This window comes from Oryctolagus cuniculus, chromosome 8 (assembly GCF_964237555.1).
Source record: "Oryctolagus cuniculus chromosome 8, mOryCun1.1, whole genome shotgun sequence".
Taxonomy (NCBI): Eukaryota; Metazoa; Chordata; class Mammalia; order Lagomorpha; family Leporidae; genus Oryctolagus; species Oryctolagus cuniculus.
The window spans coordinates 42,408,612-42,433,788 of NC_091439.1; the positions used below are offsets into that span (position 1 = coordinate 42,408,612).

Sequence of the window (25,177 nt, forward strand, 5' to 3'; positions counted from 1 at the left end):
TGAGAAACAGGATATTTTTTAAATATGCACAGCTCTTCAGAGTTCAGGGAGGTAAGTAACATAATATCAAAGAAACAGAGCTGCTAGATTTGATAAACCATGGCTCAGAGCCACCCCCAGCCCCCTTGCTTCTCCTGCTCTGTCTGTGTCCTACTCTCCTAGCTTTGTGCCTGGGGAGCCGAGCCATGAGACCGTGGGACTGGGAGCGCCGGGGGTAGGGCTGGGCTGGAGTAAAGTCTTACGTGCAAGGTACTGAGTTAATTCTTTCGTATTTATTGTCTCCTCAATCTTCACATCTCTATGAAGTTAATATCATTACCACACTTATGTTAAAGGTGAGGAAACTTAGGAGAAAGTAGCTTGCTCAAAGTCACCTGTGGGTGGTACAACTTTCCTATAAACTAGAATTTTAAGTATTTTTTGTTATTGCTGTTACTGTACACATCATGAAACTAAGCCATAATAAAAATAATGAGTTGAATACAAGGTACTATTCAGAATTCTAACTGAAATAAGTAAAAACTAAAAAAAAATTTAAATTTACATGAAAAGTTATGAACAAACTACTTAAAAATAATTTTTGCTAAAATCCTGTTTTTCTTAAATTCCAGTAATTGATTGATTCAGCAAATACATATTAAGTATATAATATGAACAAGCTATCATGCTAAATACTATGATATATAAATATATATGTATATATGTGTGTGTGTGTCTATAAAACATTTCCAAAATAATACTCTAGTATTAATATATTTACCAACATGCTTTTACTAACATTTAAGCAGATATCATAAATCTAAAGTAGGGAAACACAAGCAACTATACTCCAGAAATTAAATTTGAATTGAGGGCCTGGAGTTGTAGCAAAGTGGGCCCAAGTGTTCAGGCCCCTGTAATCCATTTGGAAAAACCCTGATGAAGCTTTTGACTCCTGGCTTCAGCCTGGCCCAGCACTTGCCACTATAGCCAACTAGGGAGTGAACCAGTGGATGGAAGCTCTTTCTCCGTCTCTACCTCTCTCTCTCTCTAACTCTTGACTTTCAAAATAAATTAATAAGTCTTTAAAAATTAATAAATAATTTTGAATTGAGTCTATAGTAGTCTATGCCATTTTCTCACAGTTTTAGTATTACTAGAAATTCACCAACTTGCTCATCTGAAACGGAATTTCCATTTAAGTCTGAAGAAGGACTTGTCCGGTCACATGGAAGATTATCATCAGAGACATCAGTATTATAACCACTGCCAGTTGGAGAATCAGAAGAATTATTGGATGTCAGCACTCCACCCCTCTCTGTGGCACTAGCTTTGCCCATAATTCCAAAACTATTATATAAAACAGCACCAGACTGTCGTCCTCCTATAAAAACAAAATAATTTATTCATTAAAAAAGGGAATTTCAATGTTGTACTCTATCATATCCATATAAAATTTTAGAGATTTTTTTTTACCAACTATTTGCATTTATATATAAAGTAGGTAAGTAAATTATTAGGAGAATAAATAATAGTAATTACTGGTACTACAGTAGTTACTGTATTATATATGACTAAAGCTAAAAGACTTAATGTACAATTTAACCTTCTTGTTTTAAAATATTACCCCAATAATATGTAAGAAACAAATAAAGTTGTAAGTTTGTATTTTTCACTGAATAAAATATTTACAATGTCAACATTCTATACAGCAAAGTTCTATTAGTCAAAGACAATTCTGACAAATGTAAATGTTTATAACTAGTTTTATATTTTATTTGGGGATGTTTTTCTAGGTCACCAATTGCTTGATTCAGGCATTGGGATTCGGTACAACTGGCTGCTCTACTTAATTTTGGATAACACAATGGAGGAAAAGCTCCATTTATGCAACTGGAATGGGATACCTATTTCTGGTATATAATCCCAGGTACCACATTTTCTGCTTTATGTTATTCACCCAAGTTATTCTAAGTCACAATTATTTAAAACATTTCACCATTGTGAGACTGGTTCATATTGCCCTGTGTAAGCAGAATTCAACAGCAACAACAAAATGTTTACCTTTTATGGTTAAATTTTCAAGTCCACATTCAAACATAATCCAGCCCCATTTTTCTTGGCTAGGGCCTATTCGAGTTACATCTGGAACAGCTTGCTGGTCTGTTTCATCCACAAAAGTAAATTCATCCAACTCCTCAAGAGTAAATAAAACTTTGGACTTCTCAAAAGGGATGGCAGTAATGGCACAGGTTCCAATGTCTATTGTCAAGAGAGAGCCAAATGACCATTTGAAAGACAAAAGTTGACATTTTAAAAATCAAACATTTGGCAAGTGGTTGTCTTAAAAGATATCTTAATATTCTGTCAAAAAGATGGGGAAATAAAACAAACAAATAAACCAAATGTAAAATAATACTCTGCAAGATATAGAAGATTCATAATTCACAAATAATTGCTCAAAGGTAGTATCAATTCATTTTGAAAGATTAAAGTACTCTAAAATGTAAAGTTAAAAAGTTCCTGAATAATTCAGCTTCATGATAAGACAGTTTTAAATACCTTTAATCATTTTACAAAACAAAAAATTTATCTTAATTACCCATTCTTGGGATAAATATTATTTTATAAGAAAATTGTAGCTTTTTCTAAGACAGCTTTGTTCTAATAGATTGTATATACCTACATTTTATCATGAGATACTCGTATGATTCCACTGCTATCAAGTTGCAATATGAAAGCTAACACCTGAGTACCTCGGAGGAGTTTTTATTATGCCTTCTTTTTTTCCTTTTTCTCTTTCTCTGATTATAGCTAACAAACACAGAAATGCGAAAAGAATATTTTTAAAATGCCTAAATTTAAGTTGTTGACATTTGAAGTAAATTGCCCTCCAGTCCATTAGAGATCATTTTGAAACCCAGCTTTGGTTTTCTTTTTTTCTTTTTTTTAGTACAGATTTATGTATTTATTTGAAAGGCAGAGATACAGAGAGGAGAGAGAAAGACAGAGATCCTCCATCTGCTGCTTCACTCCCCAAATCGCCGCAACAGCCAGGGCTGAGCCAGGCAGAAACCAGGAGTCAAGAGTTTCCTCCAGGTCTCCCCCTCTGGGTGCAGGGTCCCAAGTACTTGAGATATCCTCCACTGTTTTCCCAGGTGCATTAGCAGGAAGCTGGATAGGAAGTGGAACAGCCAGGACTGGAACTGGCACCCATTAACCGGCCCCTCAGCTTTGGTTCTCATTTTTCATGTATAAGATACCATGATAATCTCCTCAGGTCATTCTCCTAGGAATTTACCCAAATGGAAAGAAATCAGTATATGAAAGAATTATTTGTACCCCTATGTTCATAGCAGCACAATTTACAATAGCTAAGATATGGAATCAACCCAGATGTCCATCAACTGTTGACTGTATTAAGAAACTATGGTATATGTATACTATGGGTACACTCAGCTGTAAAAAAAAAAAAAAAAAAAGAAAGAAAGTCTCTCTTTGAAACAAGATGATAGCAACCAGAAATCATTATACTTGGTGAAATAAGCCAGTCCCAAAAAGACAGATATCCCTCATCCAATGTAACTAATAGAATACCTGAAATGTAATGTATTGGAGTAAAATAGATCTTGAGAATAGATGATTATTTATAAACCTTGTCTCTCCCACTGAAGAACAATGTTTTGTTTTGTTTTGTCACCTCTCTCTTCATACTATTTGTTGAACTCCTTTATTTAGAGTAGGGTTAACTTTACAATCATTAAGTACACTGAAAACAGAACACTATAAAAATTAAGAATGGGAATTCGAGGAGGAGGAGAAAGGGTCAGAATGTGGGCAAGAAGGAGGGTAGGGAGGAGTTCCACTATGTTCCTAAATCTGTGTATCTCCAATTCCAATCCAGCTCCCTGCTAATGTGCCTGGGAAAGCAGCAGAAAATGGCCCAAGGGCTACCCACGTGGGAGATCCAGAAGAACCACCTGGCTCCTGGCTTTGGTCTGGCCTAGCCATTTAGGGAGTGAAGCATCAGATAGAAGATCTGTCTGTCTCTCCCTCTCTCTCTCTGTACTGTGCTTTCAAATAAATAAAAAATAAATCTGAAAAACAAAAACAGTTCAATAGCTATGTAAATATAATATTCTATCATAAGAAAATAACATTCTTTCTATTTTGATTTGCAAGTCTTGTTCAGAGAGTAAGCATTCACTTTTTTTCCTATAATTTTCTCATTCTTTAACTTTTTATATTATTCTTTAACCCCATTAGCTTCTTCTGATGCACAGTGTCACACGAGGATTTCACTGGATTTTCACTTAAATTTCTTGAGTAGGTAATATATTCACATAGAACAAAGTTACAAAATTATTAAAAACCAAGCCTCTACCACCACAGATGACATCTATATCCCCTCCCCCTTTTTAACAAATGCCTAAGATTACCGAGTATCTAATATACATATAGGCAAAGACATTTACATTTATTCTGAATTTTTATGCAAATGCAAACTTAGGAATTTTATTGGGAGTTTTGTCCTTGATAAAGTTTTATCTGGATCACATGCCTTCCAAAATTATCTAAGGCACAGGTTACAGACTGTATAGTATTCACGTGAAAACTGGTCACTGGTACAAACTACAGAAAGAGAAGTGTTTTCTTTTATTGTTTTTTACTCAAGTTACTGTATTTTATTATTGTTTTTTACTCAAGTTACTGTATTTTATATCAGGTAACAATAAAATGTCTTTTGAAATCCTCAGGTCAAATGCTTTGGTCTCATAACAAAGATGGCAAAATAAACCTTGAAGAAAGTCACAGCTCCTATACAAACCCGAAATACACACAAGAATCACATCCTTCAGAAGCTACAGAATATCAGCATAATGAGCAAATTTAAGGAACTCATTTGTTCTTTCAGGTCTGATCAGCTGTCCCACACAGATATCTCAGCATACTAAAGACCAATAAATCCAACTTTTTCTGGACTAAATCTCTGATAATGTGAAATCATTTAAGGTTTTAAATGAGAATATGATATGAATAGGGCTCAAAATACTGAAATGATATATAACATCTATATATTTGACAGACAGACTAATGGGGGGAAGAGTGGAGATAGCTTGAGGGGGCAAGGGGGAAGGAGATACGGTGGGGAAAGAGATATCTTTCAGACACAGATTCACTCCCCAAATGGCCACAATGGCCAAGACTGGGCCAGGAACCCAGAACCCCATCCAGGTCTCCCATGTGGGTGGCAGGGCCCCAAGTACTTGAGCCATCCTCTGCTGCTTCCCCAGATGCATTAGCAGAAAGCTGGATCAGAACTGGAGCAGCCAGGATTTGAACTAGTGCCCCTATATGGATACCAGTGTTCCAAGTGGCAGCTTAACTCACTGCACCACAATGCCAGCCCCTCTTCTTTTCTCTTTGACTTCAACAGGGACTTTTAACAGGAATGTCTGCCACTTGTAATAAGACTAAGCTATCTGGTTTTGATTTATATTGTAATTAATTGTTTTTAATAAAGTTTACAATTTTTTAATAAGAAGAAAAACTACATGGGGCTGGCGCAGTGGGTTAAAGCTCTGGTCTGAAGTGCCAGCATCCCATATGGGCACTGGTTCTAGTCCCAGCTGCTCCTCTTCCGATCCAGCTCTCTGCTATGGCCAGGGATAGCATTAGAGGATGGCCCAAGTGCTTTGGCCCCTTCACCCACGTGGGAAACCCAGAGGAAGCTCCTGGCTCCTGGCTTCAGGTCGATGCAGTTCCAGCCGTTGTGGCCATCTGGGAAGTGAACCAGCAGATGGAATATCTCTCTGTCTCTGCTTCTCTCTATAACTCTTTAAAATAAATAAAATAAATATTAAAAAGAAGAAGAAGAAGAAGAAAAACTACAAAGATTCATGCAGATAGCATGAAGAAAACACATAGTGGACAGAAGTAGTTTCTAATTTAGTCATACCACTAACTTTCATACCAACTTCAACCAAGTTCACTTCTACTCTGAACAGATCGTAAGAAATAATACCATTTGTGGGACCGGCGCTGTGGCACAGTGGGTTAAAGCCCTGGCCTGATGCGCCGGAATCCCATATGGGAGCCGGTTCTAGTCCTGGCTGTTCCTCTTCCTATTCAGCTCTCTGCTATGGCCTGGGATAGCAGTGGAAGATGGCCCAAGTCCTTGGGTCCCTGCGCCCGCTCGGGAGATCCGTAAGAAGCTCCTGGCTTTGGATGGGCACAGTTCCGGCCGTTCCGGCCACTTGGGGAGTGAACCGGTGGATTGAAGACACCTCTCTCTGTCTCTACCTCTCTCTGTAACTCTGTCCTTCAAATAAATAAAATAAATCTTTAAAAAAAAAAAAGAATACCATTTGTTTACTGTATGTAGAAACATCTCTTTCTTATAAAGTACTCATATTGTCCAATATACAAAGGAAAAACTCATGTTCTCTTCAGCAAAATCTTCCATTTATATATGCCAAAACCCCACGTTTGTTGTAGAATCCCACCTGTTGTGTCAAGACCCCTGAGCTGCCCATGAACTCGATGAATGTTTAACTTGGCTGCAATTTCTTTGCCTTTTTCTGCTCCAGCATTTGATCTGAGGGACCCAGAAGACTGAGGCTGCATCTTAGTGGCATGAACATACTTATCAAAATTTGATGTTCTACCAGGTTCTGCATTATTTGAAGTCTCTTCAACCACACCTCTATGAAAAAAGAAAACAGGGTGTAATGGTAACATTTTAATGATATAGTTCAGTAAAGAGTTAACTAGATGCTTTACTTTTTTAGAACCTACCACACTACTTTAATTCAACCAATTAATTATAAATTCTTCAATGTTTACTAAAAATTATGAATAAAAATAGCACAGGCTTTTAAAAACATACTAAATGAATCCGTAGAGTAAGATTTAAGTTCCCAAAACAAGCTTACGTTTTAACATTACAATGATCAAAGATGTATTAAAAAGATCATCAAGGACTGCTTTAGTACCTTGTAAGATTAGCATGGCTCAAATTAATGAAGTCTTCCTTACCTGTTCATACGAACTTGGGTAGCAATTCTGTCAAAACACAAAGCCACTAGAGAAACATGAGTCACACTTCTACTAGGAGCTGTAGTTGGAGATTCTTCCACTGAGGCTTGTAACAAGCATAGGTTTACCTAATATATAAAATGTCACAAATTCCAGAATTGAAAAGTAAAAATTTATCTCCAAAGTGTAAAATATGTAGAAAATTAAAAACTTCCATTAAGAATGACCTATCTAAGAGTGATGAAGGCAAGGTTTATAAACACAAACTCTCAAAATGATGATAATTTTTTATTGGATGGGTGTGGAATGTTTTATGGAATATTACCCAAGATTTTAGCTAACTATTTATATTACATTAAAGCTATATTAGATCATTAAAAGAATAAATAAATGAATAAAATGTTTTCACTATTGCAAAGTATTCCATTATTCATTTTGGTAAATGCAAAGGATAAAAACCAACAAAATGTTCTCCTCTTACATGAAAATTTTTTAAATATTAAATGTTTACCTTTGGTATGCTGACATTAGCTTGAAGACCTTTAATTGTTACATTATCTTGCTTCATTGTAAGATTTGTCTGTGCTTGTCCTTGCGTAGTCGCTCCTATAGTAGGGGGCTCAGTTTTTGTTCCTCGAACATCTTGTTTGGAAGATAACTTAGAAATATTAAAAACAGAAATATTTCACAGACCTTCCATAATTGTCACATCATCCACAACAGCTACTTCTTTATTCACTGTGCCCATTAGTGTGCCAAATGTCATCTGGTTTAACATCCCATCTTAAAATCCAGACCTTGGAAAAGCTAGGAGATAGACTGGTACCTTCAATGTTGACAAAAGTAATACATATTAAAGTGAAATCAGTCTATAGAGAAACAAACAGAAAAAAATGGTAATAGTATTGTTAGGCCTTTTTTAGGATCATAGAATTCTACTGACTTGAAAGCAGACTTGGTTTCTGATCATTGGCCTCTTATTTGCTGGAAATATTAAACAAAAAACTTTTTTTTCTGTTTTCTTCTACCTTAATTATCTATCACATGAAAGGTCAATATATAATGACAAACTGGTTCACTAAAAAGCATCAGCTTCTGGAACAGTGCTGTGGTGCAACAGGTTAAGCTGTTGCCTGCAACACTGACATCCTCTGTGAGTGCCAGTTTGAACCCCAAGTGTTCCACTCTCTATCCAGCTCCCTGCTAACCTACTAATGTGCCTGGAAAAGCAGCAGAGGATGGCCCAACTGCTTGGGCCCCTGCCAACTCACATAAGAGACCCAGATAGAGTTCCAAGCTCCTGGCTTCAGCCTGGCCCTGTCCCGGCTGTTGTGGCCATTTGGAAGCGAATCAACAGATAGAAGATTTCTCTATATAGCTCTCTCTCTTGTAACTATGTCTTTCACACAAATAAATGATCTTAAAAAACAAAAAAATCGGCCGGCGCCGTGGCTCACTAGGCTAATCCTCCGCCTAGCGGCGCCGGCACACCGGGTTCTAGTCCCGGTCGGGGCGCCGGATTCTGTCCCGGTTGCCCCTCTTCCAGGCCAGCCCTCTGCTGTGGCCAGGGAGTGCAGTGGAGGATGGCCCAGGTGCTTGGGCCCTGCACCCCATGGGAGACCAGGAAAAGCACCTGGCTCCTGGCTCCTGCCATCGGATCAACGCGGTGTGCTGGCTGCAGCGCGCTGGCCGCGGCGGCCATTGGAGGGTGAACCAACGGGAAGACCTTTCTCTCTGTCTCTCTCTCTCACTGTCCACTCTGCCTGTCAAAAAAAAAAAAAAAAAAAAAAAAAAAAATCAGCCTCCCTTTTACCTCTCTTCTGGTCCTTAGTCCAAATATGTTCCAGATAGTTTTGAAAGTCAAATGGAAAAATCGCCAAACACCAGCATATGGCTTAAGCAACTAGCTTAATGACTAGAACTACAACATAAGCAGAATACCATACAATAGGTAGTGATTTGAATTACTGATGTGAACAAGAATAACCTCAAAAATAACATTAAGATACAAGTCATCTAAATATAGAAGAAAGTTTTTTAAAAAATGAGCTGCTTCAATTTCTTAGAAATTAAGTCATGGTCACTCAATTATGCCCATGCTAATTAGAAAATGGGTGACACTAAGTTACTTTTGAATTAAAAAGAAAAAAAAAAACTACAATTACAAAACAAATATTTTTACTGCTATTTCATTCATGTTAGAGTATATATGCTATCTTTAATGGCACCAATGACCTAGAAAGGCTTTTTGAACATGTCCATGTATTCTAACTTACTTACTAATAAAATTTTGATACATTCAAGTTTTTCACAGTTTGCTATTACACTGAATTAAAAAAATTCTTACATTTTCTGAGAAGGTGGTCTTGCTATTTTGGACTGCTTCCCTGAGGACTTTGGCATGAAGATCATCCACAATTGCAGCTGGATGTCGTGTACTAGCACAGTGAACCATTGCTTCAATATACCTGAGGGAAGAAAAAAAAGAGTAAAGGAAAAATCTAAGTGTCACTTAATTCTATGACCTAGTTTATCTAAACAGTGAAACTTAGCATCAAGTCAATATTTACAATTCTTCAAATTGAGAATGCCTAAACCACATTTTTTAAAAGATTTATTTATTTATATGAAAGGCAGAGTTACAGAGAAAGAGGGTGAAAGAGACAGAGAGAATCTCCAATCCACAGGTTCGTTCCCCAGATGGCTGCAGTAGCCATGACTGGGCCAGGCCAAAGCCAGGAACCAGGAGCCAGGAGCCAGGAACTTCTTCCAGGACTCCCACTTGGGTGGCAGGGGCCCAAGTACTTGGGCCATCTTCCACTGCTTTTCCCAGGATATTAGCAGGGATCTGGAACAGTTGAGGTGCAAATAGGCACCCATATGGAATGCGAACATTGGAGGCAATGGCTTTACCTGCTGTGCCACAAGGCTTGCCCCTATATCACATTTTTAGACATTATACAAGCGAAATATTTCTGACATTTTTATCCATACCATTAACACCCTCACTCCAAGAAAAAGCATTCCAGGGATTAGGCAACTGTCTTTTCTTTTACAATCTCCTGAATATGATTTCCTATGTTTTTCACTTGTGAGACATCTCATGGGAATCTTAACAATATATCAGAAAATTATATACCTTTGAAGCAAAATGAAGACTCTCATGAAAATCGCTTCCCAGTGAACCTCCTATCTTCCCAACTCCTTCAGCACTCTGTTTTCCACATAACTTTGCATTCCATTGTGTTCCACTGTGGCTTATATTCAAGTTAGTATCTATTTCCCCATTCTCCCTTCATTAAGTAGACAACAGTGAGAATAAAATAAGAACATAAAGGGGCCCAGGGGCCTGGCACCATGGCATAGTAGGTTAAGCCTCTGCCTAAGGTGCTGGCACCTGATATAGATACTGGTTCTAGTCCTGGGAGCTTAACTTCTGATCCAGCTCTCTGCTAATGTACCTTGGAAAACAGTGGAAGATGACCCAAGATCTTGGGCCCTTTCACCCAAGTGGGAGACCCAGAAGAAATTCCTGGCTCCTGCCTTCAGATCGGCACTGCTCTGGCCATTGTGGCCATTTGGGGAGTGAACCAGAAGATGGAAGACCTCTTTCTCCCTCTCTCTGTAACTCTGCCTCTCAAGTAAATAAAATAAATCTTAAAAAAAAAAAAAAAAAAAAAGAAAATGAAACAAAATAGTTAATTCCTGAGTATATAATCATTTTATGCTCATTATGCCAAAGCCAAAAATAGAATGTCAATTCTATCTCAAAATTATTATATTATTGCAATATTATTAGTTTGGATGAAAATTAAAAAAGGATACTGAAACATAGGCCTCTTTAAATGTACCTTCATTTTTAGTCAATCAAAATAGATATCATCAACAATCTCCTGTAAGAAATGTCATACCATATGTACCATTTTATAAAGTAACAACTATATTTTTAGACAAAATTCATACCTGTCTAAAGCTTCAGCCACCAGGGGAGTCAGAACAATATCAACGGTTCCTTTTACTTCAACTATGGCTGTCGTTCTGGTCTGGGAGACTGGTTGATCCAGGGTCCACTCTTCCGTTAATGTTTCATCATCGGTGTTGTCAACAACTTTCTTTTCCAAAGGGGTATATGGGGTACTATACAATTTAGCAAGCAAAGCATATATTGAAAAGATCATAAACAGAAAGAAAAATTAGTGCTGCCTTAACATGAGTGCATATTTAAACTATATTTCTTTCAACTAAAAATGTCATGGAATTGGAATTGATATTTTTTGTCCGAAATATTTTTCAATGGCCAAATGAGCCATCAAAATATAAACTGATCAAAGATGGCTGATACATCAACTAAAGAAAAAAATTTTGATACATTTACTCAATGACTTGTTCCAACATATGAAAAACACAAAACTGGCTTTATTAGTACCATACTTAGACATTTCAAGTTATAATTTGCAAAGTATGCTTAGTAAAAATACTCTGACTGCATATATATGTAGCTAAAGCCATATCAAAGAGCTATATTATGTTGGGCAATTTATTTTTTTTTATTTTATTTTTATTTTTTAGCTTTTATTTAATGAATATAAATTTCCAAAGTACAGCTCATGGATTACAATGGCTTCCTCCCCTGGCAATTTATTCTTAAAAGTCTATACTCAGTCTATACTAAAGAATGACTATTGCCAAGAATAAACTCTGCCTATCTCATAATCAAGAATGGCTGATTTTCAAACTTTAAAAGTGTCTGGTTTTGGGGCCGACACTGTGGAATATTGGGTAAGGCCACCGCCTTCAGTGCCAGCATCCCATATGGGCACCAGTTCAAGACCCAGCTGCTCCACTTCCGATCCAGCTCCATGCTATGACCTGAGAAAGCAGTGGAAGATGGCCGAAGTGCTTGGGCTCCTGCACCTGCATCTGGATCAGCACAGCTCTGGCCGTTGTGGCCATCTGGGGAACGAACTAGCAAATGGAAGACTTTCTCTCTCTCTGCCTCTACCTTTACCTCTCTGTAACTCTGCCTTTCAAATAAATAAATCTTAAAAAAAAAAATAGTGTATGATTTTTACTTACTTTGAGGTTGGTCCTGAAAATTGCATGCCTCTGTCCAGCAAAGAATTAGCTGTGAGCCCTTGTTTGATAACCTAGGATAACATAAAATATTTCAATTTAGAATTTTAATTTTAAGTATTTCTCCAATTTATGATATCAACCAATATTGCAAATTATCTTATAATCAGAATTTCACTATTCAAGTCAAATATATAACAGGCAAATTGAAAAAAATCACAGAAGCTATTCAATTGGCAATTTCAGCAGTTTAGTGAGGGTTAAGGAACAAGAGTAAAAGAATACAACTAAAATCTAAAACCAAGTATTTCAGATGCCTTTCTTCCAGAGTTCCTTTTCAAAATGAGCTCTTCCCAAGAAAACTTTAATCTTTTCCTAATACAATCAACTATAAAGTAGCACAGAAACCCAAAGAAACATTACATTGAAGAAGAATCTAGGATAACAAAGGATAAAATGATAAACATGACAACCTAAACTGAATCCTTATAAATGCTACTCAGTTATTTAGGTTCTAAGGTTTTCTTACTTCCTATGTTCTACTTTTGAAGTTGCATAAAAAGATATGAATTCCTTGACCTACTCTCTCCAGAAACTAGAGTAATTTGCCTAACTGAACTAGAAATTACTTAATACCAAAATAGCTTTATCCTCTCAGGTACTATTGTGCATAACGATTACCATCTGGTTTTATAGCAGAAAATTCACATACCTATGTATTTCAACATGGAATAAAAAGAAGATTTTCTAACCTCAGCATGGGTAATTTATCTTGGGCAAGATAAGAAACAGGGAAAACCTTAAAACCAAAACTTTGCAACTGTCTCTAATGTTTCTTCTTCTTTTAATACCTATTACTCACAGTTTATCTCTGCAAAAATATTCAACTCCATTTATCACACATCTATCTCCAGTAACTACTAATAATTTTTAATCCAAGCCCATCATCTCTGATATATACAGCAACAGCCTCCTAAGTCATCACCTCATTTCCTTCATTGCTTAATGATAATTCCACCCCACTTAAGAGGCAAAAGTACATGAGCTTATATCACTTTTCCTTTAATTTCCCAACAGTTCCCCACAGAAATTAAACTCTGAACTCCTGAAGCCATGAATGATCTGACCTTTACTGAGGTCTCTAGCCTCATCATCAACAAGTCTCTCCAATATTTCTTAAGCACATTGGCCTCTTTCCCACTTCAGGGTTGCAGGAACGCTATGTTCTTTGCCTGGAATGCAGCGTCTTGAGAACCTCCCATCCCCAGTTCCTCCCCATCCTTCAGGTTTTAGTTTAAATATTACCTCCTCAGAAGTCCCAAAACAATACAATAGCCAGGTCCCTCCTCTGCTATTCTCTACCCCAACATCTTTAGATTATCTTCCTAATTCTCTTCTCAACTTGCAACCATATACTTATCTATTTATTGCCTGTCTCTTTTTTTTTTTTTTTTTTTTTTGACAGGCAGAGTGGACAGTGAGAGAGAGAGACAGAGAGAAAGGTCTTCCTTTTGCCGTTGGTTCACCCTCCAATGGCCGCCGCGGCCGGCGCACTGCGGCCGGCGCACCGCGCTGATCCGATGGCAGGAGCCAGGAGCCAGGTGCTTTTCCTGGTCTCCCATGGGGTGCAGGGCCCAAGCACTTGGGCCATCCTCCACTGCACTCCCTGGCCACAGCAGAGGGCTGGCCTGGAAGAGGGGCAACCGGGACAGAATCCGGCGCCCCGACCGGGACTAGAACCCGGTGTGCCGGCGCCGCTAGGCGGAGGATTAGCCTAGTGAGCCGCGGCGCCGGACGCCTGTCTCTTTCTTATAGGTTGTAAGCTCCAAGTTTGTTTCCTTCACCGCTTTTTATCAAATGCCTGGCACAGAGCAGTATATAGTAAATATCTAAATTATGAATGATTAAAGAGATTAACATTAAGACACTTCAAATAAGTGTATTTATGTATGGGTTCTATATACTACATAAAATTACTAAATAATTATTAATCAGTTCTATAAGAGTGTATACACTTAATTTTACTCTTCAATATAAAAAGTTTTTTTTACAATTTATCTTTTTAATAGAGTTTTCATGTTGGCTATTATCGCAAAATTTATTTTGAGGTGTTTTCAGTTCTCCTAAAGAAAGGCCATTTGCAGAATTCATTATAGACATTGGCAATAACTACATTCCTACTAAATTATAAGAATTCAAATGTCAAGGGAGTGGAACCAGATTTGCCTGGAAGCATTTATTGATTAGAAAAAAATTTGATTAAAAATAGATTTAAAATTTTATTTTAAAGACAAGATGAGGGGCTGGCACTGTGGCGCAGCAGGTAAAGCTGCCTGCCACCTGCAGTGCTGGCATCCCATATGGGCGTCAGTTCGAGTCCTACTGTTCCACTTCCAATCCAGCTCTCTGCTGTGCCTGGGAAAGCAGAAGACGGCCCAAGCACTTGGGCCCTTACACCCACAAGGGAGACCCAGAAAAAGTTCCTGGCTCCTGGCTTCAGATTGACACAGCTCTGGCTGCTGCAGCCAACTGGGGAGTGAACCAGTCGATGGGAGACCTCTCTCTTTCTGCCTCTCCTTCTTTCTCTGAGTAACTCTGACTTTCAAATAAATAAATAAATCTTTAAAAAAAAAAAGATGAATTCACAAAAACTTGATCCTAATCTTAGAATGAAATGTAGACAGACTATGTGCCAACTGATTAAGTCAACGAGACAACAATCAAATCTTACCACTCCTTTATTTGCTTAAATTGATAACACTTAATAACCCTGAACTTAAATGTCAAAATTTGAAGCTATGGCTTCAAAAAGTCTGCCTGAGCAACAGTAATTTTTTAAATGTCTAAAAAGTCTATTTTTCTAAATAAACATATCAGTGGAATCTAATAACTTGATTTATACCTTAAAAGTTGGAACAGAAAGCTGTTCAAATGATGACGAACTTTCTTCACTAGTTGGTGTATCCAGATCAAGGGGTCGATGCAATGAGGACTTAGAGGTTCTTTTGTTGGTTGGGTGCTTAACTGACCAATTAATTACCTGGAACTGAGTAAGGTAAGTCTGATAACAATTCATCACAGGTTGTTGAGAAGTAATCTGTTCACTCTCTACTGTTTTCTCACCTTCTACAACATACAGATGTTCTACAACATCTTCTTCTCCACCTAATGCAGAAACAAAGGAAGCTTGGGAAGGATGAGTTTTGAATGGCAAAGTTCGGGGATCAGGAATGCTTTCTCCATGGCCAGTGAGTGGTCCTTCTACACTGTGATATATGGAACCCCTACTGTAGTCAATCTGCTGGGTTTGCTTTTTTTTCTTTTTTCTACCTGGATAAGTCCCAGGGCCTTCATCACTGCTAATGGGCTCAAATTCCTCAGCTGCAGAAAAGTAGGCTTCACTATCAGCCATTGACATGCTGGAATCCATGGATCGATATTGATGAAATGAATTTGAGTCTGCTGAAGGTGTGTATGGAAATGAACCAAAACTTCTCCGCTGCTTTGGTGAGTCAAGCACATTCTCATCACTTCGGGAGACATCACTACTAAACTGGACTCCAACTGTAACAGGCTGCTTGTCCCCATAAAAAGCAGCTGTAAGACTCTTAGTACTTCCAAGTCGGGTGGAACACACAGAGGCTTGTCGTTTCAGGGGAGATCTAAGAGGAGATTGTCCAACTGACTTATCTTGAGTATTAGGAGACACAGGGCTATTTCCTGAAATTTCTGTAGGAACACTAAAACAGAAAGAAAAACTATTACCATTTTCAGTACATAACAGAATTAACTCTGAGCATAAAAATATTTCAGTAATTTTAATAATTTATCTTACAAATAAAAGAAAATTTTTAAAAAAATTTGTTATTTGAGAGGCAGAGATACAGACAGAGACAGGGAGTCAGAGAGAGAAGTCTTCCATATGCTAGTTCACTCCCTAAATGGCAACAATGACCACAGCTGAGCTGATCTGAAGCCAGGAGCCAGGAGCTTCCTCTGGGTCTCCCACGTGGGTGAAGGGGCCAAAGCACTTGGACCATCTTCTACTGCTTTCCCAGACCATAGCAGAGAGCTGGATCAGAGGAGGTGCAGCCAAGACTCAAACCAGTGCCCATATGGAATGCCAGCACCACAGATGGATGCTTAGCCCACTAGCCACAGCACTGGGCCCAAAATTTTTAATATAACATTCGTTCAAAGTATCAAAATAGCACAATATGTGTTCATACCCTTATAGTTTGTTTTTTTTTTTTTTTTTTTGGACAGGCAGAGTGGACAGTGAGAGACAGAGAGAGAGAGAGAAAGGTCTTCCTTTTTTTGTTGGTTCACCCTCCAATGGCTGCCACGGCTGGCGCGCTCCTGCCAGCGCACCACGCTGATCCGAAAGCAGGAGCCAGGTGCTTCTCCTGGTCTCCCATGGGGTGCAGGGCCCAAACACTTGGGCCATCCTCCACTGCACTCCCTGGCCACAGCAGAGGGCTGGCCTGGAAGAGGGGCAACCGGGACAGAATCCGGCGCCCCAACCGGGACTAGAACCCGGTGTGCAGGTGCCGCAAGGCAGAGGATTAGCCTAGTGAGCAGCGGCGCCAGCACCCCTCTTATAGTTCTAAAATTTTTGAGGCTGCTTAAAACACAGCAAAAATTGGAGAAACGTGGAGAACAACATTTTATCCATAATGCATGGACACCAATGCACCTACAAGGTTCTTTTAAAAGCTTCAGCAAAACGTATTGACTGAGAGAGAAGGATTGAAGGACAGGAAGAAGTCATGAAAGGCCAGCACCGCGGCTCAATGGGCTAATCCTCTGCCTGCGGCGCTGGCACACCAGGTTCTAGTTCTGGTCGGGGCACCAGATTCTGTCCCGGTTGCTCCTCTTCCAGTCCAGCTCTCTGCGGTGGCCCAGGAGTGCAGCGGAGGATGGCCCAAGTCCTTGAGCCCTGCACCCGCACGGGAGACCAGGAGAAGCACCTGGCTCCTGGCTTCGGATCAGCACGGTGTGCCAGCTGCAGCGTGCCGGCCGCAGCAGCCACTGGGGGGTAAATCAACAGAAAAGGAAGACCTTTCTCTCTGTCTCTCTCACTGTCCACTCTGCCTGTCAAAAAAAAAAAAAGTCGTCATGAAACCCCCTATTTTTCTGACTTTGGTAACTTGTGTTAGTGCCACTGATTGAAGTAGAACCAGGTGAGAATGACAAGAACGAGGTAATCTGTTACATCTTAAATTTGAGGCCTCCATAAAACACCCAAGTAGAAATACAAAGAAGGTGGCTAGACTTGTAGGGAGAAAGGTTTTCGCTGCACTTTTACATTTGAAATATGTTGGCTAGAGATCATAATAAAAATGAACAGCTATCAAGACTATTCCACTGAATTGGAAGGATAATATCTGAATGTTAATAATGGTTTACTCTGTGTGATAGGAGAGTATTTACTTTCTTTATACATTTCTGTATTTTTCTATTAACTAGAATCAATTACCTTTATAATACATTTCAAGATATGTTCAGCTATGAGAAAAAAAAACTTCCTAAATTGAGGGAATAAGGAGGAAAAAGTTTTTTCTTGCCACTATTTTAAGCAACTATATTCCTATTATCATCAGGTTTCTAAATCAACTTGAATACTGACCTTACTGGGCCATCATCTCTCTTGGTGCCATGCAAGAACTCTTTTTGAACCAAATGGTCATCAGCAGCAGAAGAAGGACTTTCCTTTTCACCAGCCAATAAGGGTTGAGCAGCACTAGAACTACTATTCTCTTCGGAGGAAGAGGATGAACTGTGAGATCGTAGTGGTACTTGAAGACTAAGATGCTGAGTTTTTCTCTCTGCTTCTATTCCCACTGACTTGTTTTCCCATTCTTTCCGCTTCACGCCATTCATGTTACCTAAACAAAACAGTGGATTAGCTGAACATAAAAAACTCAAAGCAATTTATAAAATAGAAGACAATTCCCTGCTTCTAACTATAGTCACTTGAAAAATGTTCAAGTATCTAATATCGCTGGTAATATGTTAAACATTATAGAAAGATAGCTACATAAAGTGTGGATCCACAGTCCTAACAGTGAACTTTTTCTTCCTTTATAATAATTTAAAAATTTTCAGGTTTACAGAAAACTTTCAAGAACAGTACCAAGAACACCTTATATCTTTTACTTAGATTTACTTATTTTAAACATTTTACTCCCATTTGTTCTGAAAGTTCAGTGAAAACAGAGATTGTATTTTTAATTCATTGATGTAATTCCAACACCTAGAACAATGCCTCAAACACAGAAATCACTCAATAATGATTCTGTGAGTAAATAAACAATGACAGCCAGAGTGAAGCAACACTCTCAGGGTTTCATAAAGAGCCTGGTATGTGTTACATAAATAGGGAATGGAGGTGACACAAGGAATAAATGGAGAGGTCTACAGCTGTCTAGGTCAAAAAAATAACTCTCACTCAACTTCTCTCCTCCATCTTACCCAAGAAAAAGAAATGTAATAATAAGATCAAACATGGCCCACCTGAACACAATTCTAGGTGGGACTTTTAAGTAATACTATTTACTTCTAGAACTACAAATATAAAACAAAAGTCAAAAGAAAAATGGTTTTGATTGATTTCTAATTGGAGCCCAGTGTTCTACATTCCAAGTAGATCCTTAATTCTACCCATATGCCCCTTTTGATTCTATCTAGAAACTGTGCATCCTTATTTTGTGCATGAAAGACTCAATAATCAGAAACTGAGATATGTATGCAAGGGCTAATTACAATCTTCCCTGAGCAACAAACAAGGTAATTTAGCAATGACAGAATCTCCAGGAGGTCTACAGACTCTCTAGTATGCGTTATAAGAACTGTTCTTATTTTGTTCAATGTTAGAGAGGGAATTTACTACTATCGCCCTTTCATACTATGTATAAGTTTCCTGGAGGATTTCTTCCTTGAGTTTATGATGGCTGAGTTTTGATCTGCAGATTAGAAAATCCAGCAGTCTTCATAACTAGTGCCTGTTGTAGCATGGTAGAAACAACATCAAAGTCATTTCAATGGTCTCGATTCTAAATTCTAATTTCAGTTCAACTGTATGAATTTATGCAACTCACAATGATAATCTTCAGCTTCTTTATTGTAAAACAAGGATGATGATAGTCAAGCTTAAGGATTAGCTAAGAAAATACTACTGTAAACCATTAAAAATTAAAATTATTCAAATGTAAAAAAGTAATAACTTATCCATTAGCATCTGTCTTATCCTTTAAATATCAAAAAGTTTCAGTATTTATTTTTATAAAATAATAAAATGATCACAAAATAACATGCACAAGCCAATGTATACTCAGCAACAAATCATTTAAACATGAAGTTAGTATTGTAACCTAGTACTTTCCCCTAGGAGTTTCTACATAAGGAAATCAATCTAATAAACTCACAGCTAAAATGATTCCTTTCCTTTCTTTATTTGCACCAACAAAATTAATGTTTTTGAACAGATCAAGGGGGAAAGGCTAAATATTAGTGAAATATCAAGACTTTCCTACATTTCACATCTTTACATCACAGCAACTTAAGCAGTAAATACAGTATTGCACTGAACTGCAGGAAAGCACAACTAGGACATTCAAAGGGAAATCCATTTCTTAAGTCTTTGGGAGAGAGCACAATAGATAAAACTCAATCTAAAACACTTCAAGCCACCATTTATTGCTCACACCAAAGAAGCGTTTTTGTAAAGCTATCCTAAAGACTCTAAGGAAAAGCCAGACTTTTCTTATTGACATGTTAAATTATAAGGCAAATATTTTGCAAAACTAGTTATTAATAAGGTCAACAGTATAATTATTAATACTGATAAGTTTTCCTAGAAAAATAAGCTGCAAAACAACTGTTACCTTAAAGCATAGCTACGTACAAGTATATCACTGAAAGATGGATTTTAGGAAAATAATTATAAGGAAATAATTAGAATAAGCTTTAAAGAAAAGCCATTTATGTCAAAAAGAGGGGGTCTGAAAAGTACACCTACTTTGGCCATTTGTAGCTGAAAAAAATCACTAGCTGTATCTGATTTTTGTTAAGTCACCTGCAAAACAAAGGTAGACTATACTAAACCCTATCCATAAGACTACTCTAAAATTGAGCTAAAGTAATAGTGAACTTCTCTCAGAATGGCATATGAACAAAGACAATAAAAAATCAGCACAAGCAACAACATAACATATCTTATTACCATCTATAATTTTAGGAATCTCTTTAGTAATAATCCATTCTCCAGGCTGTAGCAGAGACTGTCCGTAATACATATCGGACTCAGCGCTTGTGCTTGAAAATGCAGAGCTACTGGAAGGTGTCAATTCTTCAAGTCTGAAGAAGTCTAGGCCAATTACTGTGCCACCAAAGAATCTACAGCCACCAAGACAACCGCACTTGTTTCTACATCTCTTATTCTTCAGGGTATCATCTGGCCACAAAAACCACAACCTGAACAGAATCCAAAATAAAACAAAATAAAAAAATAAACAAACTCATTATTAAAGAAAAAATATGGGGCAGATAATTTAATTTAATAGTTAGTATTTTTAAAAGACAAAGTAAATACAAACACGCAGGATTATTTCTACTGGGGGAGGTCTTTTTAATCGTTTTCCCTAGTCTTAGCACAACAAATGAGATGGAAATAAACAGGACCAATAATAATGGAGAGATATAGTTTACATAAAAAGCTAAAGAGTTAAAAAGAAGCAAGCGTAAAAAAATAAACATTTAAGTCTCGTTTTAAAACAGCAGCAAACAATCTTAGATAACTAAAATTTTAAAACAATCTAAAAATTGACAAAACTATGAGTATAGATATGGTTAACAGGTAACTCATTACTATCTCCTCAATGCCAATTTCACATTGTAAATTTAATAACATAACAAAAAATTATAAATATGGGATAAGAAATTATTCTCAATAAAATGAAAATAATGTATCATACTAGAGAAAAAAATATATCCAGTTCCATTCACTAATAGGATTAAAGCATTAAGAACATATGCAAACTTCAGGTTCTATGAAAGTGTCTTACATATAAAAGTATTCTTTTATAGAAAACTGGGAGACACATTTTTAATTTCTTTTTTTGAATAATAAAACCACCTCATATTTACAATTTACATATTAAATACAAGGGCAATGACTAAAAAAAGCATGATGTATTATCCTTTATTTAAAAGGATCTTCATAACATTTTCAATCATGTGGACAGTCATTTAGGATATAAGTTTAACATAAACAAGCAAAAGTTAACAAAGTAAATATAGGATGACTTTAAATGTCTGAATAAATACCAAAAATTCTGGAAAGAAATATGACAAAATTCTGTGTGGTGGGGTTGTGAGCATTATTTTCCTTTGTTTCTTAATAGCATCCATATTTTTAGAATAAGCATATATTAATTATGCAATAGGGAAGCTATAGATGGAAAAAGTCAAAGTATCAATTTAAAAGGAAATGATTCAGAGGCCAGAACTGTGGCACAGTGAGTAACACTGTCGCTTGTGACGCTGACATCCTATATGAGCATGGATTATTCCAATCCCAGCTGCTCCACTTCCAATCCAGCTTCTTGTGCATGTGCGTGGGAAAGCAGTAGAAGATGGCCCAAATACTTAGGCTCCTGTCACCCACACAGGAGACCTGGATGAAGCTCCTGGCTCCTATCTTCAGCTTAGCCCAGCACTGGTCATTTGCATTTGTGGAGTGAACCAGCAATACAAAATCTCTCTCTCTCTGAGTTTCTCCCTCTCTTTGTTAACTCTGCCTTTCAACAAAATAAATGCATCTTTAAAACAATACATAAATAAGTAAATATAAAATAAAATGATTGAGTAAAGAGCCTTGGCAAAAGGTAGATAAGATATAATTACTTCTTTTTTTTCTTTCTTTTTTTTTTTATTTAGTAAATATAAATTTCCAAAGTACAGTTTATGGATTACAATGGCTCCCCCCCCATAAATTCCCTCCCACTCGCACCCCTCCCATCTCCTGCTCCCTCTCCCATTCCATTCACATCAAGATTCATTTTGAATTATCTTCATATACAGAAGATCGATTTAGTATATATTAAGTAAAGCTTTCATCAGTTTGCTTCTTAAGAACCAGTGGAGGCCGGCGCCGCGGCTCAATAGGCTAATCCTCCGCCTGCGGCGCCGGCACACCAGGTTCTAGTCCCGGTTGGGGCGCCGGATTCTGTCCCAGTTGCCCCTCTTCCAGGCCGGCTCTCTGCTGTGGCCCGGGAAGGCAGTGGAGGATGGCCCAGGTGCTTAGGCCCTGCACCCCATGGGAGACCAGGAAAAGCACCTGGCTCCTGCCTTCGGATCAGCGTGGTACGCCGGCCGCAGCGCGCCAGCCACGGCAGCCATTGGAGGGTGAACCAACGGCAAAAGGAATACCTTTCTTTCTGTCTCTTTCTCTCACTGTCCACTCTGCCTGTGAAAAGAGAAGAGAAGAGAAGAGAAGAGAAGAGAAGAGAAGAGAAGAGAAGAGAAGAGAAGAGAAGAGAAGAGAAGAGAAGAGAAGAGAAGAGAAGAGAAGAGAAGAGAAGAGAAGAAAAAGTGGAGGGGATGGTACTGCGGCATACTCGTAAAGCCAGGATCCCATATGGGCGCAGGTTTGAGTCCCAGCTACTCCACTTCCGATCAAGCTCTCTGCTGTGGCCTGGAAAAACAGTGGAAGATGACCCAAGTCCTTGGGTCCCTGCACCCATGTGGGAGACAAAGAAGAAGCTCTAGGCTCCTGGCTTCAGATCAGTGCAGCTCAGACCACTGCAATCATTTGGGAAGTGAACCAGCAGATGGAAGACCTCCCTGTCTCTCTGTAACTCTGCCTTTCAAATAAATAAATAAATCTTTAAAAAAACAGTAGAGATAAGTCCAGATATTCTTAGTCCTCTGGGTGATTCCCAAAGCCTACAACAGGAGTTTTATACAGCACAAGTGTTAGTAAAGTGGTTTCCAGAAATAATGGAGTAGAAGTGTAGGGCTGGGGTGAGAGAGTGAGATTAACCCTTTACAAAATGTTACCTGAAGAATCATTAATTTAAACTTAATTTCACTGTTGACATAGTTAGTATGGACTTAGAAATACATTGGTAAAGAGTTGTTTCCAGCAACTACACCATCACCAGAGATGAGATAAAGATATAGTCTTTTTTTTTAAGATTTATTTATTTGAAAGTCAGAGTTACACAGACAGAGGAGAGGCAGAGAGAGAGAAGAGAGAGAGAGAGAGGTCTTCCATCTGCTGGTTCACTACCCACATGGCCGCAAAGGCCAGAACTGAGCCAATCCAAAGCCAGGAGCACCCACGTGGGTGCAGGGGCCCAAGGACTTGGGCCATCCTCCACCACTTACCCAGGCCACAGTAGAGAGCTGGATCGGAAGCAGAGCAGCCAGGACTGCCCATATGGGATGCTGGCGTTTCAGGCCAGGGCATTAACCTGCTGCACCACAGCGCCAGTCCAAGATATATAGTCTTTAAAGTGTTTTAATTCTCCTATAATGCCAGAATTTGCTCTATAAGTATCAAGTAATTTTTATTAGAATCTGCAACAACTGCCCTCCTTAAAATTTTTACTTACCTCTTAGTTCTAGAATCATGAGTTTCTAAGAAATGTCTTTGTGCCTCATGTTTAGAATGATGATCAGCAGCTAAGGCGATATCAACAGTAATAAGTCCTAAATTGGCTGACCCAGCTTCAAGCCAATAGGCCCTCCGTAGTATTGCAGGTTGCAGTCCAACTCTACAGTTATTTCCTTGCTCGATGTACTGTCTCACTTGAAAATCTTGAATTGCAGCACTTATTCCTTCCCCAACCGTCTGATTATGGAGATTACAGTTTGCAACTCGAACTGTACCCATCTAAAGTTGAAGGAAAAGAATGAGACACAACTGCAATTTCAACAGCTTACCCTAAACTACAGAATAGGTAATAATTTTAAATGAGTGAAAAATAAGTGGAAGAAAGAAAGGAAGGGAAAAGGAAAAGAAACAGAACAACAACAAAAAAGGGAAATGACAGAAATAGAAAAGTTCAATGTAATACCAGAATTAAAAGGTATGCAATATTTAAATAGAGAGAGAGGAAAAGAGAGTAAGTTCAAAGGAAACTTGATACATAGTAAGTAATAAAATCACAAAACTTAGTGAAGCTTGACTGCAAACAACCACTCAAAGCAAAGGTAGCAACAATTGTTTTTAGAGACAAAAGGGAATTACAAACATAAAACCCAGAGATATTCAAAATTGAAATATTTAAAAACTACTAGCAGTCTACTCCATGACATAAAAGCAACTTACTATTTTATATACCTACTATAAGGCGATATAATTATATATTTTATAATTCAGTTAGAATAAAAAATAATCGTAAAAGTATGCATTAAAAAATAACACTGGAAGAGGGATGTGCCATACAGCAGATAAAGGGGCTGCCAGGGTCACCCATATGTCATATCAGAGTACCTTGGATCTAGTCTTGCCTCTACTTCTGAACCAGCTTCCCGCTACTGCACACCTTGGGTAGCAGCAGCTGATGGCTCCAGTACTAGGTTACTTGCTATATACATGGGAGATCCAAATGCATTTTCAGGCTCTTGGCTTTGGCTTGGCCCAGCCAATGTTACTGGAGTTATTTGAGAAGTGAACTAGTGGATATAAGATCTTTCTTTCTCTCTCACTCTGTCACTGTGCCTTTCAAATAAACATTAATAAAAATAATACTTGAAGAGAACACAGAGGAGTAAAAACTAGAAAGTTATCTTCATAAATTGTGTGATAGTCTATAAGATGACAAACTATAAACATATGTTATATTTCAAGAAACAGAGGTTTGATTTAGAAAAAAGGAAAAAATATTTATACTGGCCAAGAAAAAGACAAGTGCTTACCCTTATATTTGTAGCACAACCATGCTCTACAATATAAATATCAGCTCCATCTACTGCTAAACGAGTCATAGTATATTTCAAATCATCTGAAGTTGGACAAGGCCCAGGAATACAACTCAACTAAAATAAAAAAGGATTAAACACTTAATCCATTGCCATC

The 25,177-nt window shown here is 38.0% G+C and overlaps 1 protein-coding gene across 18 annotated transcripts in view; it reads right to left on the reverse strand.

Annotated features, from left to right (window-relative positions):
* The window catches only part of BLTP1 (bridge-like lipid transfer protein family member 1), a 243,901-nt gene that overhangs the window by 107,744 nt on the left and 110,980 nt on the right, over positions 1-25,177 (reverse strand). For all 18 annotated transcript variants that reach the window (XM_008267929.4, XM_070047638.1, XM_070047636.1 and 15 more), the window contains 13 exons: positions 25,018-25,137; positions 23,709-23,989; positions 20,315-20,565; positions 17,720-17,978; positions 14,993-15,830; positions 12,094-12,164; positions 10,981-11,154; positions 9,365-9,485; positions 7,529-7,675; positions 7,018-7,145; positions 6,486-6,685; positions 2,044-2,241; positions 1,152-1,363 (listed from right to left, as the gene is read on the reverse strand). In XM_008267929.4, coding sequence (XP_008266151.3) covers positions 1,152-1,363; positions 2,044-2,241; positions 6,486-6,685; positions 7,018-7,145; positions 7,529-7,675; positions 9,365-9,485; positions 10,981-11,154; positions 12,094-12,164; positions 14,993-15,830; positions 17,720-17,978; positions 20,315-20,565; positions 23,709-23,989; positions 25,018-25,137 — 3,000 coding nt within the window. The remainder of the gene's footprint in view (positions 1-1,151; positions 1,364-2,043; positions 2,242-6,485; positions 6,686-7,017; positions 7,146-7,528; positions 7,676-9,364; positions 9,486-10,980; positions 11,155-12,093; positions 12,165-14,992; positions 15,831-17,719; positions 17,979-20,314; positions 20,566-23,708; positions 23,990-25,017; positions 25,138-25,177) is intronic.